This window comes from Galleria mellonella, unplaced genomic scaffold (assembly GCF_026898425.1).
Source record: "Galleria mellonella isolate WM207_F2 unplaced genomic scaffold, CSIRO_AGI_GalMel_v1 utg33, whole genome shotgun sequence".
Lineage (NCBI taxonomy): Eukaryota > Metazoa > Arthropoda > Insecta > Lepidoptera > Pyralidae > Galleria > Galleria mellonella.
Genome location: NW_026442079.1, coordinates 10094958 through 10115065, shown reverse-complemented (window position 1 = coordinate 10115065; position 20108 = coordinate 10094958). Strand labels below are relative to the sequence as shown.

The 20108-nt window shown below is 31.6% G+C and overlaps 1 protein-coding gene across 5 annotated transcripts in view; it reads right to left on the bottom strand.

Annotated features, from left to right (window-relative positions):
* Nucleotides 1–19796, bottom strand: part of LOC113518464 (GRB10-interacting GYF protein 2) — a 74276-nt gene extending 54480 nt beyond the window's left edge. For all 5 annotated transcript variants that reach the window (XM_052896719.1, XM_052896720.1, XM_052896721.1 and 2 more), the window contains exons 1-7: nucleotides 19685–19796; nucleotides 10176–10507; nucleotides 9428–9563; nucleotides 8501–8652; nucleotides 7363–7518; nucleotides 6168–6271; nucleotides 644–752 (exon numbers count right to left, since the gene is read on the bottom strand). In XM_052896719.1, coding sequence (XP_052752679.1) covers nucleotides 644–752; nucleotides 6168–6271; nucleotides 7363–7518; nucleotides 8501–8652; nucleotides 9428–9563; nucleotides 10176–10441 — 923 coding nt within the window. In that variant the 5' untranslated portion in view covers nucleotides 10442–10507; nucleotides 19685–19796. The remainder of the gene's footprint in view (nucleotides 1–643; nucleotides 753–6167; nucleotides 6272–7362; nucleotides 7519–8500; nucleotides 8653–9427; nucleotides 9564–10175; nucleotides 10508–19684) is intronic.
* Between the last annotated feature and the right edge of the window lie 312 nt (nucleotides 19797–20108).

Genomic DNA, 20108 nt, shown 5'->3' with positions numbered 1-20108 from the left:
CCAGAGGCAACTATGGGAAGTTTATGATCGGGAGATGAGCAGCAGCATCCCTCTTTAAAGATCACCAAATCCTAAATGCAGTTGCCAATCCGCCTGCCAAGCATGACAACTGCTGACAAAATCCCTAATGGAGGAAGCCTATGATCATCAGTAAACAGATTAATGGCCGATATAATGATGATGAAGTAAATTTCGATTTCATAATAGCAATTTAAAATTATAAATATTATCTTAATCCTGTGTGCATAGTTTGTGATATCCATACTCATATTATCTATAGACGACAGGACCACTTCCATCAGGCGGAGCTTCAGCTTATTTCTTGTTTCAATATTTTATACCAAAAAGGTGGAAAACAATCATACAGCTTATCTGATGGCAAACAGCCACATAGCCTATAGATGCTTGCAAAACTGCATCATGTATACCCCACCCCATACATGATGCAGTTACAGGGTTATCAAAACTCACTGATACCCATCAGTAAGTTTTGATAACCCTGTAAAAATCCTAACACACCCTTTTTGAAGAACCCCATACCATATGTAATTTCTAAGGAAAACTTCATCATCTTAAAAACAACAGGGAAGTCATTTCACAGACTAAGCTTTCATTTTTCATAAAAAAAGAAGACTCCACTTACCACTCCGGTAAATCGTCATTCTGTGAGTCTCCTCCAACCCACGTCCGACGATTTGAACCCCATTTATCCTGAGATTTATCGGTGTTTGTCTTGTCGCCCCAATCTCGATCTGATGATGATACAAAAATATTAGAATATATTTAAAACATGTATCAATTTTAAAATTTGGTAAACATGTGGAACATAATTGTTAGATCAAAGGATGAGGAAGAGATAGGTTCAGAATTTGTAAAGACTCGCACAGATGAATCGATCAATTCTCTACTTTTGTTTTTTTTTTTATATATAACTTGAAATAGAACATATTGGTATACATATAATGTGGAGCCCACCTAATAAAAAAGGTTTACAAACCGAAACAAGGTAGTGGATATCACAGAAAACATTGAAACACCTATTGGTCCTGTGCTGGTCCCCCTCCCCTGTTCCCTTTATAAATAAATACCCTCTAGACCTACATATGGAAAACCTACTAAAGCTTATGAAAAGCCTACAAAAGCTTACCCTAATGAAAACGTACGAAAATGTAATGAAACCTACCCTAAAGAATGGCCTAACACTCTTAATATAACCCCATACCTATGTTGCCTTATACACCCCAAACACCTATGAATCATATAAATCCTTGGTCATTTTACTTTATTGTACAGTGGTACTTTGTTTATCAGTGATATAAATAATCACGATTCACACCAGAAATAACCAATAGTATCCAGCAATGCTGCAGTTTTATATCAGTAGCCAAGTTAACTCTCAAATTCAAGAATGAACTGAAAGACTAAGAAGCTCAGCATTCCTATTGCAATTATATTTGCAACAATATATACATATAAACAGTACTAATCATCAAGAACACTCCTCAAACACATGTGATGAAGATTTTACCAATATGCTATCTACTTGAATTCTAACCTCTAATGTAAATTTATTAAAGAAGTGAATAATCAGTATTAACCTGATATTAATAAGATCATATCCCCTTGAATACAGCCCAACACATACATCTAACTCAATAATTTAATTTATAAAATAATAATATTATATTTTACTATTTGTATATCTCCATTCTATTCCCATAAAGTATTCAAAATATGTATATTAAATATAAATCCAATAAAGATTCACTAATATTAACTCTGTCTGAACATACAATCCTTATCGCCATGACAACTTTCACCCTAACTATGAGTAAAATGCATCTCTCACATTTGTCATTCATTACCAATTTTATACTGAACCTCATACCTCGTTAAGAGTAATTTTAGTCAGAGAATCTTTAGATACTTTTATTCCCACTAGGAGCTAAATCCACACCATAATATTAGCATAATTAAATATTAATAAAAAGCAGTAATATACAAAGAGTTGTTATTGTCAGCTTGCTCAATGTAATAAAATTAATATTAGAATTTATAATAAATGAAGACACAAAATATCTTGTTAAAACCAATACAGGCTTGTTTACCATAAATAGCCAACAGTCACACATGAACTTATTTACTAACACAATTATTAATTTATTAAATTTGTCTCCATTATTTGTCCATCATAGTTAATATTTAAATTTAATTTAGTTGTGCGATATGTTCCAAATTGTATAATTTTAGTCTTGTTAACATTTGCTTTTAGATTATTTTTATGCATCCAATCTATAACTCTTTTACTGACAAATTTATTTCACACTGTATTTCATATTTATTAATATTATCAATTTTATCATTACCTTTTATAAGAATAGTAATGTCATCGGCAAAAAATATTAATTCGTAATTTGTTGTGGGCCTTTATATATAAGTTAAATAATAATGGGCCTAATATTGTTCCTTGAGGTACACCATAACTGTTGAAATTATAATTTGATTTACAGACAATTTTCCTAGAAATTGTTTTTGATTTTTTAATAGTCTTTGCTACTTCTACACATTTATATCTTTCGGTCAAACAATCTACAATCCAGTCATTTGCTACGCCCCTTATTCCATATTTATTTAATTTTTCAGTCAAAGTTTTATGGTCTATGTAATCGAAGGCCTTAGTCATATCGAAAAACAGACCAACAACAGGAACACCTTTATTTATGCAGTCAATTATGGATTTTATTAATTTAAAAGTTGCTGTTGTTGTATTTTTATTATTTCGAAACCCATATTGCTCACTTCTTAGGATTTTTATATTTGTCCAAAAATGCAGTAAATCTATAACGAGCTGCTTTTTCGAAGACCTTTGCTAAAATGACAATTAGGTTGATAGGTCTATAGGTAGTTGTCAATGTTTGTCACATCACCCTTTTTATGAAGTGGTTTGATAACAGAATACTTTAACCTTTTTGGAAAAACACCTTGACTAAAAGATAAATTTATAATATAAGTAAGTATTGGGGCAATATCATTTGCCACTAGTTTCAGTACTTTGGTTGGTATTTCATCATAACCAACAGAATTTGTATTTTTAAGGGATTTTAGTATCATACATACTTCTTCAAATAATGTTAGGAATAAAAACATACTAGTTACAATTTTCTTTTACAGTTGGAGTGGTCAAATTAGATGTTTTGGCGTTGTCTATTACGTCAATAAAATAATTATTAAAATTGTCAGCTATATCTTTTATATTTTCAATAATTGTTCCGTTTTTATTAATTCTATCAATGTCATTTTTCATATTCGAATTTTTTATGTTATTGTTTATTATATTCCAAATAATTTTATTCTTAATTGCAGTTTTTATTATTTTATTATAGTTTCCTTGTTTTTGTTGGATAATTATACAACATCTTAATATTTTTGAATATGTCATATATTTTTGCCTGTGGATATGTTTACAATCCTTGTTAGCAAACCTGTACTTCATATATAGTTGCCTTTTCTTATGACAATATTTTTTATACCTTTAGTAATCCATTGGGATTTATTTGTTTTTTTTTTTTTGTGATTTTAACTGTTATCTTAGGAAAACATAAATTGAAATATAATATTAGAATGTCATGAAAATCTGATAAAGCTTTATTTGCGTCTGTTTCATTTAATATGTCTATAAAAGTAAGGGCTGATAAGCAGTTTTTAAACTTGTCCATATTTTGTTTACAAAAATATCTTCTATCTTCAAACCCAGTGGTTTAGTGGGTAGACATAAATTTAAAAACTAACTACTGTAAACAGATACTGATCTGGGCTATTGTTAGTTTTTAAATTTATGTCTAATGTTTGAGCTGTGTGATCAGATATACATAAATTGTGGACTGCCCCCACTGCTGTAGTAATGTTACTTATAAAGTGATCTATACACGAAGATAGTCTTGTTTGGTGTAGTAATATGATGAGTTGTAGTTACTAAGAATATTTGTCAACTTTGTATTGTAAACATTCTTTTTAATATGTACTTTTTTATTAAGATTTACATTCTTATTTACAGGCAGTAGTAGAACATTTGTTTTGTTTAAAATATGTAGTGCTATACATAAATTACTAAAAATCCTATTAGGATTAACGTCATTTCCACCAGTACATATTATTACAACTTCACAAAATCACTTTTATTAGTATACTTTACCATGGAGGAACAACAGTTTAATACTTCTGATGACGAAGCATTTGGCTTAATTAAAGAGAATGTTTTGTACCTATCGTTCCATCTATTAATTCTTGTTTTAATAATATTCGTTGACAAACCTACTGTCTATTCATCGCCCAGTATAAATATGTTAGGTTTTGAAGATGCATCCTTTACTTCTATTTGATGATTTAATGAACAATCTAAGTTTAGATTCTGTAGTTTATCTTTATTTGTAATATTATTTAAAAGAATTTTATTAATGTTATCTGGTTTTTCTTTCTCTCCTGATGGTGTAGATGATACGATATTCTGTTTGTTAAGTAATATTTCATCTGCATTTTTTTTACTTACTGGAGTTGTAGGCAATAGTTGAGTAAAATTCATCTTGGTTTTATTCATGTTAATTTTTTCAGTGTTTTTTTATTTTTTCTGTCGATTTACATATTTTAGTTAAATGAAATAATTTATTTTTATATTCCTCAATCTGTTTCTTTGGAGATATGTTTTCAGAAAGCAATTGTTCTATTTCATTTTCGGCTATTTTTAAGTTTGTTTCTAGATCAGTGTTCGTTTGTTTTACTGTTTCTAATTCTCCATACAAATTCCTGAACTCAGGGCAACTTCTATTCATACATACTTTCACACTTTACAACAACTTTCTATCGTAGACATGTATGAATTATTATGTTCTTCAGTATCAAAAGTGGGCTTTTATTTTTTCTCCCGCTCGCACATTCTACCTCTCACCTAGTAACGTCAAAGATTATGTAACCGAAAGATATTTCGATAATCAGATTTAGCCTTTTATTATTCGAACTGAAACTTTCTTCAAATTCAATTTAATTATATATTAACGTATTTTGATATTTTACATTTAATTGATTATCGAATTAATAAAACTTTAAAGGCTCTCATAAACCTAATTAAGCTGTGTTGTGTGCACCCTTTGTACACCTAATGATACAAAAGGTAAACTATAATTTGGTTATGATAAATATATAAAATATATTTTTGTTTAATTTATTTAACTTTCTTGTGACCTCCACTACACTTTGGACATACATCAAGGGAGTTTCCTTTCTGTGGCAATATTTCATATATGATAACGTCTTCTCTGTACGCTATTGTGAACCTTATTGACTTTAAAGTTTGTTTATATTAAATAGCTCAGTTGTTGTAGCGGCCACCTATAGGAACCCCTGTTTGTTTTTTTTTTCACGTACTTATATGGTATTAAACCTATTGTACTATAGGCGAACAGTCACATCCGGCCCCCTAATTATTAAGGAGTTTACCGGATTGATAATTACAAATATTCTGTTGTGCTCCCCCTCCCCTTTTGACATTACCATCTTAAATCTATTTCCCTATAGGCGAACCGTCACAGTCCCTTATGGTCTCTTGAGGACAAAAGTTTTAAGCTTCTGCCCTCTGTAATTGCATGGTCATACCCCACCCAAAACACAGATTTGTATATACTGCTGTCTAGTAGCAAAAACATAAGTGAAACATAGGTAATCCATGTAGACAATTTACAAAGAACAAATTGTTATCACACAAGTTACTTGACATTAATACTATGTTCAGGTTATTTGATGCTATCTAGCGGTTGAAAAAATCAAAACATACAAATCATAGAGTAGAAAATAATTATGAGGTCTGGAGAAGAGCGGAAACATAAGCAAGTTAGACGCTTGCTATGCTATGGTAATTTCAAGCACTAACACAATACAAAATGCTAAATAATAAAGTGTCTCCCTTAACTATATTATGAAACCTGCTCTTTTAAGTCTGTGTCTCGTAAAATTAATATTACCAATACATAGATAGGTCGACATTGCATTGAAAATGCGAGAGGCAAAGCACTAATGAGTAGGTGCTGTCTAGCTGACATAATATAATTGGTTTTGAATTGGTTAATTTTCTAAACGAATGACCTCATGTGAACGGTCCATACTGCGAGCGTACTCACCCCATTTATCATGCTGGGATCGAGAACGGCCCGTATCTGACGAACGCCACTCCTCGTTCTCATCGCGAGACTGCCGCCAATTCGTGGTTTGACCTTGCCGTTTACTGATAACAAGTGAAAATTTTATCATTATTATTAAGTAATATAATGTAACGATGATGATGATGAATAGATATGTCTTTGTTAAAATATAATAGGGCTTGTTGAAAATTAACGCTACAGTACTCTGTATTGCAACATGACAATGAGGTATTTTCTTATCAACACTTCAACATCAATGTATTAATTTACCTACATATGAGTTACACGTGTTTTCATTATGAGCCCTTTATGTTTGGTGATTATATTTCATCGTGTTATTTACACATCATATGTAAACACAAAATTCTATTTTATCTATAATAACCTGACCTAAAAACTATATTGCGCTTTAGGAGAGACTTAACAATATGAAAAAGGGAAGCGGAAACATGATATTTATACCACAGGACAGATACTGCTGTTACGACGTCAATTATGACATTTGTTCAGACTGTCACCCTATAGGAACTGATGACGTTTTCTTAATCACATATCATAGGAGGACCAATTAATTCAATTTGTAATGTAATTCAATTTGTAAAAAGTTCAATTTGTTTCACGAAATCTATGCACCCGACCACATTATAAATGAAAGCTTTGACATGAGATAAAGCATGACCTATTTCTGAATATATTATCTCTTGTACGTTTGATATACATAGACGGCTTCGCCCCCGCGTCTAGTCGCGCTGTCACCCAAAGGGCGGTACAATACAAAAGTTCAATGATATGCCAACGGCAGAAGCCGGCGTTAACTTAAGATTACATTTTTACTGACGAGAAATAAAAAAATTGGTATAATCAGAAATCAATTAATACCTATTTTACATAAAGTAGTATACTTAGAATCAAATATTTTTCTTTAGTTTAGTATTTTTATCATGATAATATATTATGGAACACTTACAAGTAGAAATATGTCGTACCTTTTCAGTATTTAACATAAAAAAATTAAACAAAATATTGTTCTAAAGAAATTCTATCATTCTATATTATAAACAATTAATAACATATACATGGCTATTTATTTACCATATTCCAAATAGAAACAATACTAGTTTTATTGTTATTAACATCTATACACTTTCTGTGTTTAAAATAAAATTATACGCACCTTCTAAACATTTTGCTCCAGTCTGTTTGGTCACTATTGTTTCTGTTAGAGCTTGAACCGTTACTTGTATTCCAAGATCGTTGCGAGGTCTCATCATCTGTACCAGTGAATGACTCTCTTCCAGGAACCCTCGTGCCTCCCGAATACCACGATCCTCTGTCGATATAATTTAATATATTGGTATGGGCATGTCAAAAAGAGAAAGAAAAGTCATTTTTAAAGAAAGTGAAAGATGGCACATAGTCAGTCATATCAGCCTAAAGTGTATATACTCAATCATGCTTAAAAAGCTATATTAATTTAAAATTAGCCTTATTCACCATTTATATTATTACAGTAAAAGATTACAGAAAATTAATTATAGAAGAACACTGAGTATTTTAAATAATATTGCAATGAAATTTGAATTAGACATTTTACACATACTATTGTTATTATTTCAGCCATTAACTATCCACTGCTGAACATAAGCCTTCCTCATAAGGGGAGTTTTGACACTAGTTGGCACGCTTGGCAACCGCAGTTAGGCTTTTAGAGATGTTTTAAGAGGAACGCTGCTGCCCATCCCTCGCCCTCCCTTAGTCGACTCTTACGACATCCACGGGAAAGGAAGGAGTGGCCTATTCTATGTTGGACTACACAGCAACACATACTATATGACAAATCAATTATATTAAAATCTTTAATTATGCCAGGTATACATACAATTAATGCTACTAATAACATAAATCTGAAAGTTTGTAAAGATGTTTGTGTGTTATTCAAGCACACTTAAACGACAGAACGAATTTTGATGAAAATTCTTATATTTTATATCCTAACACATAGGGCACTTTATATACTGATACAGGCGGGCAAAGTAATGGAAAACATGATCATGCTGTCTTCTACTAGTATGCAGAAAGAGATTACAAAAACGCCAACACAAAGATACACAAACAGACCTATAGAAGTTAGTTACGAATACGAGTATTTGTAACTTGGACCAGTTTCAGCATGTTCCCAATAATATTTGATCCACAAAATTAATCTAGTGCATAAAAAATATAACCATTTATTTCAAGTCGTTTGTTTCAAAAGAGATGTAAAAGCCGCGAATGTTGTTATATGTTATATCTTAACCAATATATACACGCACCTCCCACTTGATGTATGGCGGGCGAAAGGCATCCGTGGTCTACCCCTGCTCTCGCCACCGAGTGTGCCCCGAGAAGCAGCTCCTCTTCCCGCACCGAACCTCTCGTTAAGTGGAACATTCCCGGGAGGCGGGCCACTTCTCACATTACTTGGCTGTGTATACCAAATAATTATAAATAGTCTGCTTTTACATACTCAATACATTTAGGGAACGATTAAGAAATAAAAATATGCAATCCTAACTATTATTAATTGTGAAAGTAATAGTAATGGTGCCATGTCAACAAAGTCAATTGTAATAAAATATTGTCATATACATACACCTTTATTCATAAAAACTAAAACCTACTATAAACCTATATGCAGTGTTTTGTCACTTTCTTTCAAATTGAGAAATTAGTACAATGGAAAAAGACAAAACTATCTAAAAGAGGTTTATAATAAGACGTTTTACGTTCTTACAAATAAGAGGGATAGTATTTAAGAAGTAAAAAGATATAGACGACTTTTTATCACGTGGTTACACAATCACGTAATCTGATATTTATTGACGGATGAAATATTAATTTTATATCGCGTCTAAAACTAGTAGTATATAGTGAACTAAGTTTTTTTAATTAGCTATTAAATTTATAAACTGTCATTTTAATAAAGAGATACGCTAAGATTATAACTATAACAAGTGTAGAAAAGCAGATTAAACATAAAAATCATGACTTGACTGGTCAATCACAGTGAGAACTAGTCGAGTTGTGAAATTGTAAATGAACAGTTTCATTAAACTGTAAAACAGGCAACTAGTCTTAGAATAATTTATATGAAACCGTTCATAGTCACGGTTCTCAAGAAAACATCCGGATCGGCATATTGGAAGCGAGGCCTCACCAACATGCCGTTCACATAAAAATTATGATTTTAAAGAACTCACCATATCATCTTCAAATGAATTGTTTAGTGCTAATGGTGTTTTTCCACGTGCTTGATAAAGGAATTCATTATGTTTTAATTCTAGTGGGGCTTCTGACGATCTGTCGTACATTGCCAACATTTCTTCTCTGCCATATCTATTTAAAACAAAAGGCAATTTAATCTTGATAATAAATTATAACTAGTACTTATTTAGAAATATAGAAAAAAAGACATGAAAATATTTTTTGTTAGTAAAGAAGATAATTTATTGTATTTTTCTGATAATTATCGTATTTTTATCAATGTTTTTAGATACTGTATAACACATCAGACAAATGACACCAAAGAAAGGCTGTAAAAATCGTTTATATAAACAAGTAACTCTACCATACTCGTATTTATACCGTGAAGCAGTTGTGCTTCCACGGCTGCATTTCGGATTGAAGAGAGGGATATGGCTGTGAATTAACTAATAACTATATCCATATTTCATTTTAAGTGAACTTTGTGTATTTATGAGAGAATAAAAATATTTAAACATAAAGAATATAGAGAAATATCATCTAGTCCTCAGGAACAGTAATATAAAAAGTGCAATGGTCATCATACTATTCTATATTGTACCTGGTGCCATTGATGGCTATAGGCGACGGTTAACGCTTTCCATTAAGTGAGCAGTCAGCTCGTTTGCCATTCAAAAAATCATAAAAAATATATCGACTAGACCAAAAATATAAGATCTTCATTACAATAAAAAAAAAACATACCGCAATTTAGCCAATAATAATTTTGAAGTGCCGCCTGCAGCATTTGATGTTGCTGTTGATGATACACTTGTGCCCGGCGTGGTGCTGCTGTTATTGGAGCCGCCGGCAGCTGCACCAGTAATGCCAGCGGCATTCCCTGCGCTGGTCCCGTTCCCAGCATACCCAGACTGATTATTTTGACTCCCCGAACCGGGACCGTTACGCTCCCTCGACAAATTTCGGAGCCATTCTGGTCCAAACTTTATGGGATTTTTGCGATCACCCATTTTAGATGACAGTTTTGTTAAGCAACAGCACAACTTGATTACAATTTAGCAGGTGACGATGGAGATCTGTAAAGAATTAATAATTATGTTAGATCAACTAAAATAATTAAGAAAGCTCCGGAAATGATTGAGATCTGCGTTCTTTAAACGGGTACAGGTTTTATGTACAAAATACGTAAACAGTGTGTAAACTATCAAATAAATAGCGTGTATGTATCCCAAGCTTTTATACCTATTATAAAAAATTATAAGTATCTACGTATAAGTAATTATTCCTTAGCTTGATTAGACAAAGCCGTCAATATAGAACACTTCAAATTGCTTTGCACAACACATAAAATATTAAAAAAAAAGAATACCACATCTTCTCTATAGTAAAATGAATAGCGATTAAAATGATTAAAAAAAACCCTTGCGTCTGTCGTTAAAGACAAAAACACACTGCGATAGTGGAGTATAGAATACAATGAATAGAATCTATTAGCCACTCAGGCGGTTATGAATTGTAAGCTTTTTCTAATAACATCGAAGCTTATCGCTTTTAATTGCAACAACTTCCAACAGGGTTACAGACCTTTATTGCTCAAATATATTACATAATTCCAAGTAGCGTACTGTGTTTTGACTTCGTTTTATTTATTCCCAGTAAAGCGCAGCACAATTGCCGATTTGGATTCATTAATATTCAATATAAGCAATAATTGTAGCATTATTATACACAAATTTTACAATGTTGGCTAAATCAATATTTGCATACTTAATATATTGGAACAGTTCGCAAAGCCGCTATTAACACTGTTGCAACATTCGCCAGGCATTTTAAATAAAAAAAAATATTATATACAAGATTAATATTAGGAATAAATTTAAAGCTTTCTTTCTTGCACTTTTATTAAATTGTGTATTATATATAAACATCTCTAAGATGTTTTGTAATATCAGCCGTTACTGCCCACTGCTGAACATAGACCTTCGGGTAAGATGCTTGGGGATTTAGCCAGTAGTTCCCACGCTTGGCAGACGTATTGCCAACCGCAGTTAGGCCTTGATGAAGTTATAAGAGGGACGCTACTACCCATCCCTCGACTATTAAGTTCTCTTAGCCGCCTCTTGCGACACCCATCAAAAAAGAAGGGGTGGTCCAGTCAACGCTGGGACCAAATGGCTGTACGTGCATACAATGTAAAATCACATAACATACAATAACCTAAATTATGAGCATACACACACCTATAAATGACGATATGTTACGTGGACCTTGCATTGAGAATATTATATTTTAAAACGCAGAATAGCGTGTCTACAAGTACAAAAACGACAGCTTAAATGGATTAAAAAAAGAATAAATAAAATCGGAAACTGCTGAACATAAGCCTCCCCCTTGGGGAGGGGGAAGGTTACCAGCAGTTAGGCTTCGGAAATATTTTAAGAGGGACGCTGGCTGACTGCTGGCCATTCTTCACCCTCCCTTAGTTGCCTCTTACATCACCCACGTGAAGAGAAGGGATGGCCTATTCTATGCAGAGACCACACGGGATAAATAATAATGTTTACAGTAATAAATAATATTGTCAAATTTCAAGGTGTAAAATATTTGTATATAAAAATGAGTATGTGTACAATGAAAAATGTCGTACCTTTTATAAACTTATATTCTAAGGTATCTAAACATCTATACCCCCCGTCATCCATACGTTTTGTACCTTTTACTATTAGACTCGTATATTGTAAGACTAAATCGAATGAAACTTAAATGATTCGACAGATACATGTATATAGCAACTGTTGCATCCGACAATGGCGACCTCACCTTAACTCATGCATTATTATCAAATGACCGAATATGGCTTGCAAAACCTATATATGTCAGTAATAGCTTTTATCCGCGACCTCGACCTCGCCACCAGGACATAGTGATTGGCCGGGATAAATAGTAATATCGTTCCTCATCCGTACATATTACATGATTACCAAATTTCTTAACAATTGGTTGAACCGTTAAGACACCAAAAACAAACTTCGCTTTACATTTACAATACTAGCTGAATCTCGCAGCTTGGCCCATGTGAATCAAAGCATAAAGTATCCTATGTTCTAAATAAGGATATAAATCTAACCAATCTATGCAAAAATTTTCATTCAAATCTGTTTAGTAGTTTTTGCGTAAAAGTAACAAATAATTACAATACATCCTTATTTACTTACTCCCTTTTTCATAAAAATTAAAACCTTCTACAAATGTATTTTAACTATTAAACTATTTTGTCAACTAGTTCACGGCAGAACACGAATGGGAGACAGGTATCTAAAAAGCAGGCGAATTTTGTACAAAATTTAGCTCTAATGATGATGAAATAGATTAGGTCATTACACTATTTTCTTATCAGTTACAACGATGACGTCCTATTTCAAGAAACTAAAATTAATGCCAGGTCATTATGTAACCAAAAGGTAATATTACATTAGATTCACATTATAATGCACCATAGTAATAAGTTAAGTGAAACTATAGTAACAGCTAATCACTGGTCGAACTGTAGATATGTCCTTAAACTCTACCTTATTGGTATAAAAATAAATGTAGGTAGTCATTATAGGTCATGTGTAGATGCTCCTCTATTATTCATCTCAAAAGATTTCGATGACAATATCATTCGTCGGCCGCAACAATAGCAACAATACTAATAATAGAACGAAACAGAATATTAATTTCATTTGTTATTGTAATTTTTTATGACGTTTGTATTTGAAACTACGCTCCTTCGGTTTATTTTCTTTCATATTCAAACCAGTTTATTGCAACATAAAGTTCAGTAAATAATTTAGGCGGAATACAAAAAGCAGTCTTAACGGTAACAGTGCAGATGGTGTGATAAAAAGCAGGTGGTGCGCCGGAAAATTAAAATAATTGAAACTAACAACTTCATAAAATATAAATTAAACTTATTTTACTTTAATACGAATGTTCGAACTTTAGTTAAATTCGTATTATAAAATTCTAATCGCTTTAAAACTAAACTTTATTTAATTTTATATTAGTTAAAAACACTTAGCCATTGCATGGGGAACATTAGAAATGCCAATTGTGAGGAATATAACTTAATGTATACTACCACCTGTTGGAATGAGTCAAGAATGACAACAAAAGAATGACAAGTTAAGGTTCAAAATAGGTATCACTATATTAGCACATCTATTCTACCTCAGACGAGGGACATCTAGTATCCTAATGTATGATTAGGTAGGTGTAAAGTAATACTTTTTAACTAAGTTTTTTACTAAGCATATACTTTTTTACTAAGCATATACTTTTTTACTAAGCATATACTTTTTAAAACTTGTTAAATACACATTTAATATCGACTTTTTTTGCTACTCTATTATACTTAACCCCCGCGACGTTACGTTCTAAAATAGAATAAAAAACGAGGAACTAACGTGTAAAATTGACCTAAATAATGATAAGGCAAATCATCAATGCAACATCAATAAGTAAATATTACCAATTTACTATAGGAAAACAAACAGCGCAAATCATGTGATGTACATAACCTAAACCAATTCAGATTTAAATAATATCATTAGTGTGATAACCACAAGTAAATATAATCATACCGTGTATTATAGAACATCAGACAAAGTAAAAGACAGCATAGCCCCCAAACGATGTAAAAAATACATTTAAACCTTATTAGACTTGTCTAAATTTACAGTTTCAATCGAAGGATAAATTTTACCGACAACTCCTTTACGCAAAGCAACGATACACAATGTAAACAATCAGTAGCATATATAGAACTTCCCAACTGTGCTTTGAATTCAGAGCACATTCGAGAAATTCTATGCAACAGATTTGTTTACAATGCCAGCAATATTAAAACAAAACTCGAACTGCAATGGTATTATTGCACAACAAAATATATACTGACATTATAAGTATTATGCATTATTAATTGTGCCTGCAACTTTGTATGCGCGCTAGTTAAAATTAATACTATTTATTGTCACACCCGGTCTCTTATGGAGTAGACAGAAAGAATAAAGCCTTCTATTCTTACATACTTTTCTTGGTTCGTCAATTTTTTATAACTGATCCCATACATCCCAATTCAGGAGAATTTTGGCTGCTCCCTGAGACAACAATCAATCTATATGATTATGAAATTGGCATAATTCATAAAAATATAATGTAATCACATTATATCACTATAGACCTCTGCATTCTACATAACTATATACAACAAAAATATGCCTTCTGATTCACTCGGCCGGTGCTGATAATACAACTCTAGTAAGTTGAACTTGGCCGTGTGGTGCCGGTTTAGAATAGACCATCCCTTCTTTCGTGTAGGTGACGTAAAAGGCGACTAAAAAACTTAATGGTAGAGGGATATGCAGCAGCGTCCCTCTTAAAACATCTCTAAAAGCCTAACTGTGATTACCAACCCGCACGCCAAGTCTGGCAACTACCGGTAAAACTCCGGTTACGGAGAAGGCTTATGTTCAGCAGTTAACAGTTAACAGCTGAAATAATGATAAAATGATGAAGTTGAACTGACCTATAATTTATAATCGATAATATTATCGATTATAAATTTACAGGGTACAGAGGAATAACACCTAAGTCCTCAGGAATGACAACGCATGGGAGGTATCATGGGCGAAACAAAATACTCTGTTATGTCCATGGTGCTCCACATTTTCACTTTCCATGCCATAACGATATACAATAACTAAAAATTGTGTCCCACAAAAAAATCTACTTCAATTATGACAGCCATTTGGATAAAATGTCTATGGGACCAATCTCTGAATATACCCTTTCATATAAAAGAATTTTCCAAATCAATTTAGAATTGACGGATTTATGAGGTAACTAATTATAAAAAAATATATAACTCAATTGAGAACCTCCTCCATTTTGAAGTCGGTTAAAAACGGCATAATTTGTGGTAATACTTGGCATATATCGAAATACAATATTCAACGTCTTACAAAATAAATAACAATAGAACTAATAAATGTATTTTATATTCAAAATATCAAATTCCCAAAAAAAAAAGTCTCAACTGTTCACTGAACATGTCAAATATAAAGAGATAATAGATATTAAATAGACCTTGACATATCATTAGGTACCACCCAAGTTCCAAAGTAAACAGAACCTGTATACTCAATGTGTAACAGACATAATCGGTTTCAATACAAATTTATGTAAACATAAACAAACAAATAATTGACCCAACCGATAAGACAATCCTCTAAATAGTACTACAAATCAAAAATTGATTAATTAGAGTTAGTTAAGTAATAAACGTAACTAATTTCTATTAATTGTATGTTTTGATTTATTACTATCTTTATTCAGTGATTAATGCTTATATAACAAATTATATAAAGCTTACTATACTAAAAAAAAAAATTCTAAACACAAATAATACAGAAAAACGGCAAGACTTACACAAATTAATATAAAAAAACATCTGTGGGGATTGAACCTGCAACCATCATATGGTGAGGCAATGCGTGAAACAAACAGCTCTACCACCAAAGTCGTCCGTAAACACAAAAACATAAATAGATGACATTTGTACACGCGCCAGTAAGTGAAGTACGTGAAGTGCCGTGCGACGACTTTTTTCAAACAGTCATATTAGAAGTACAGAAAACAGAACGGATGAGTACAGCACAAGAGAAGCAGGACCGACAAGATGGCTTAAATAGTGACAAAGTTAGTTAGGAACCAACAAAAAAGTTAAGACTACAAATTGCAAAATTATCAAACTTGATTCAAAATTAGCGAAAGTATTGCGTAACATTATACAAAAATAAACTAGCATATTGCAAAAGTCTGATTTCTGAGGTCGCCGTGTGGTCCCTACGTAGAATGGACCACCTCCTCCTGTCCCGTGGGTGTCGTAAAAGGCGACTAAAAAAACATAATGGTCAAGCAACGAGCAACAGCGTCCCTCTTAACTCATCACCAAAAAGCCTAGCGGTTGCCAACCCGCCTACCAAGCACGGCAAAATTGCAAAACCCCGCTTATGTGAGAGGCCTGTGTCCAGCAGTGGACAGTTAATGGCTGACATAATAATAAATTTCTGATGTAACTTCTAAATCAAAATATTAATTCTGAACAAATTTTATAACAAACATTCCTCTCCAAAAGAACTTTTGTAAGATCCATTCTGGAATAAACAATAAAAAACAATAACCTCTCTAAATTTTAATTTTTTCACAAACAACTAACACATTCATAGAGACTGCATTTTCATAAATTAATTACTCTGAAAAATAAATATGTGGAATATTGACCATATTAGTATTGCACAACACAAAACGATCAAAATCAGTTCACAACTGAGATGCATATCATGTGACATAAATAAGTGCTGTAGAGTATAAAATCTCGGTCAATTTAAAGGCGATTAAAAATAAATTCCCAATTTGTCACATAAAAGGAATTTTACTTTTCTAAAAAAGAAATTAATGTTAAACAAAAACACCTGCCTACCCTCAAAAAAAAAAAGAAAAAAAGAAGTCATTTAACATGCAATATGATTTCTGCGTGGTAGGAAGATAGGATGGGCCACTCTTTCCTATGGGTGCCATAAGAGGCGAAATGCCTCTATAAGAAACCCCCTTATAGAAGAGAATATGATCAACAGCTGATATTATAATGATGATCATGGCATTAATGAGAAAAAGTACAAAAGTAAAAAAGCAATCAATATTTAAAAGAATAAAAGCTTTTAGTATTCACATCGCTTGCCCCATGAAGGACTTGATGTAATATAATAATAAAAGTGGAGCTGACTGTAAACATTTCCCAAAAAGTCTCTGTAATGATAATAAAACACAAATTATATACAACTGATACTTTAAATGCTACAAATAAAACTAGTTTCAAAATGTGGGTTAAAACAACAGCATAATTAGTTACAAGTTTTTAATATGTAACTAGGCAATTCACAAAATATTAAAGCAATGAATATAACATTTTAGTTTTTAGATTATCAATATTATAATAATAAAGGTTATTAAATTATAATATCCAATTCATTTGAATGTTGAATTAGTATTATTTGATATATAAAATAACTTGTTTTTTTTAGCAGAATCATCTGTATTAAACATACATACATACACCTTTTATTCTATAGATTTTGCTATGCTTTATTATTTAGTGAATAGCTCCAATAAACACAATTAATACTCAACAAATAATGTTGTAATAAGGTGGTATATAAAAGTGGGGTTTGTAATGCTCAGTTCTCTCTACTGAACCTGTGATGGATTTGATGATGAACTTTCATTTCAATTTTTAACTGAACAATGTCGAAGGAAAGAATGTGTAAGTAATAAATGTGCAAAATATTAAAGAAAAAACAAAAATTAAAACAGGATGGCATTATATAAGAATAAATTTTAAGCTTCATTCACTATACTTATTCTCTAGCCCTTGTATGTTGTCATTTGTTTTATACCTATTAAAGCATAAACAACATACTAAATGCATGTGACAATTTCTCGAGAGAACTGGTTATTTAACCTCTATATATATATATATATATATATATATATATATATATATATATATATATATATATATATATATGAATAACCTAGGAAACAACAATTTACAGGTTTCTATTTTTACAACAACATACTATTATCATAGACTTTTTGTCCGCTGCCTCAAATGTGTGGTTTCAGAAATAAGAAAACTAATGACATCAACCACTGCTAGTTGACATATCAAAATAAAACATATACTAGATATTTAGATCTTCAGAAAAACAACTGAAAACTGTATCTAATTTTATGCAAGTTTTTTTTGATAACAGAAAAAACATTTAGACTTAACAATCTCCTATTGAGGAAGGCATTGTTAGTAAAGTTAGCAGACTACCGACCTCATTGCTAGCAATATACTGTCAGGTTGATTTCCACATGATCCCCACTGGAACCAATTGTGCTGAATTCCAGGTGTATTTATCACAATGAGCTAAATGACCTGCCTTTTCATTCTCACCATTCATCGCTCCTGGTGCCTCACCAACATATGTGCGCAGACAGGATTACTATTTCATTATCATTAATTAAAAAAAAAAAACTTTTATGTATAGACATTGCCTAATTACCATATTAATAAGATGCTGTGAAGTAATACCACTGGAAATTATCAGGAGCAACACAGAAAACTGTGAATTAATGAAGTCTCTTTTAATTAAGCACTTTTATATTTGATAAAATGTGAGGTAGAATCACATTTCAGAAAAACTCAAATTGTAAACTACTTTCACTTTTGATGTATTTTCAATTACTTTTCAATAATCATGATAATAAAGAATAAAATTAGTTAAAAAAAATACCAACTATGTCATTTAAAAACACTCTGACACACTATTGTAATAAAATAACTGATTAATTTCCATCAAAAAATCACAACATGAAGAGTCACAGTCATAATATTATGAAATAAATAAACAACATTATGCAAATATGCATACAAAATCTCGCATAAGCACAATATGACAACATAGTATAACAGGTGGACATAATCTGAAACTCAGCAATATCAATAAATGCATATAGACATACAAATGTACAGATCTTTCAAATAAAATTAGTATATTTTAAACTTTAAAGGTTTTGTTTTATAAAGCCCATTATTTAAAAAAAAAAAACAATTCCCTTATAAAAACAAAAGGAAATATCAACAATATTTCAAAATATATACAATAGACTTACTTCTTTACAAAGTAAGCTATATCCAAAATAATTCACCCCAGAGGGTAATATGAAAAAAAAAATATAAATTTACGGTCAATATTTAAATTATTTTTTCAAGGCATACTAACTTTTCAATTGCAGAAACACATCATAATAATAGGAAGTCATATAATAATACTGTTTTTCATGTAGTTAAATATAGTTGTTTAAGTGTATAATAGTCAATAGTAGTACAAGAGAATAATATGTGATACATATGTGGCACATATCATTCACATAGTCGACAGCATTTATGAAGATACATCAGCACGCAGTAAAACCGAAAGCACCTCGTGCTCTGGGGCTCAAATACACACATAATCAGAGTCAAGGTGGCAATAGGTTTAAACCCGTTTTCAACCTATGTCGCAAAAAAGGAATACATACAAAGTTTTTTCGCAACACAGTAAAAGACAATAAGAGGCAAAGATTACAAATAGCAGTAATTGTAAGAAATATTAACTTACAATTCGAGTGATTGAACGCACGCACGTAGACGCAGCAATATGGCCGACCAAAGTGAAGAATTATTTTGCTCGTTGTGAATGTCAACGCATGCACGATTCCGGCCATAGACATATAGTGTTGCCCGTATATATCGCAGTAATTCAAAAAGGTTTTAGTACAAACATTTTTCATTACATTTATATCTATTACATTGGACACTTTTAACATTTATTGATACTGTAGAAAATTTTTAAAAATTTCGACGAAATTTTATGCTCGATTTAATGCACCTGAATTTCCATTGGAATCAATTAAGCCAGCTTAGATAGAAATACTGCTTGACGGAAAAGTGCACTATAATAAAACATTCAAAGTTCAAAAACAAACACAGTCTTTTGAGCGGCTTTTTCAATGTATTTGTTTGTAATTTTTTATGAATTATTT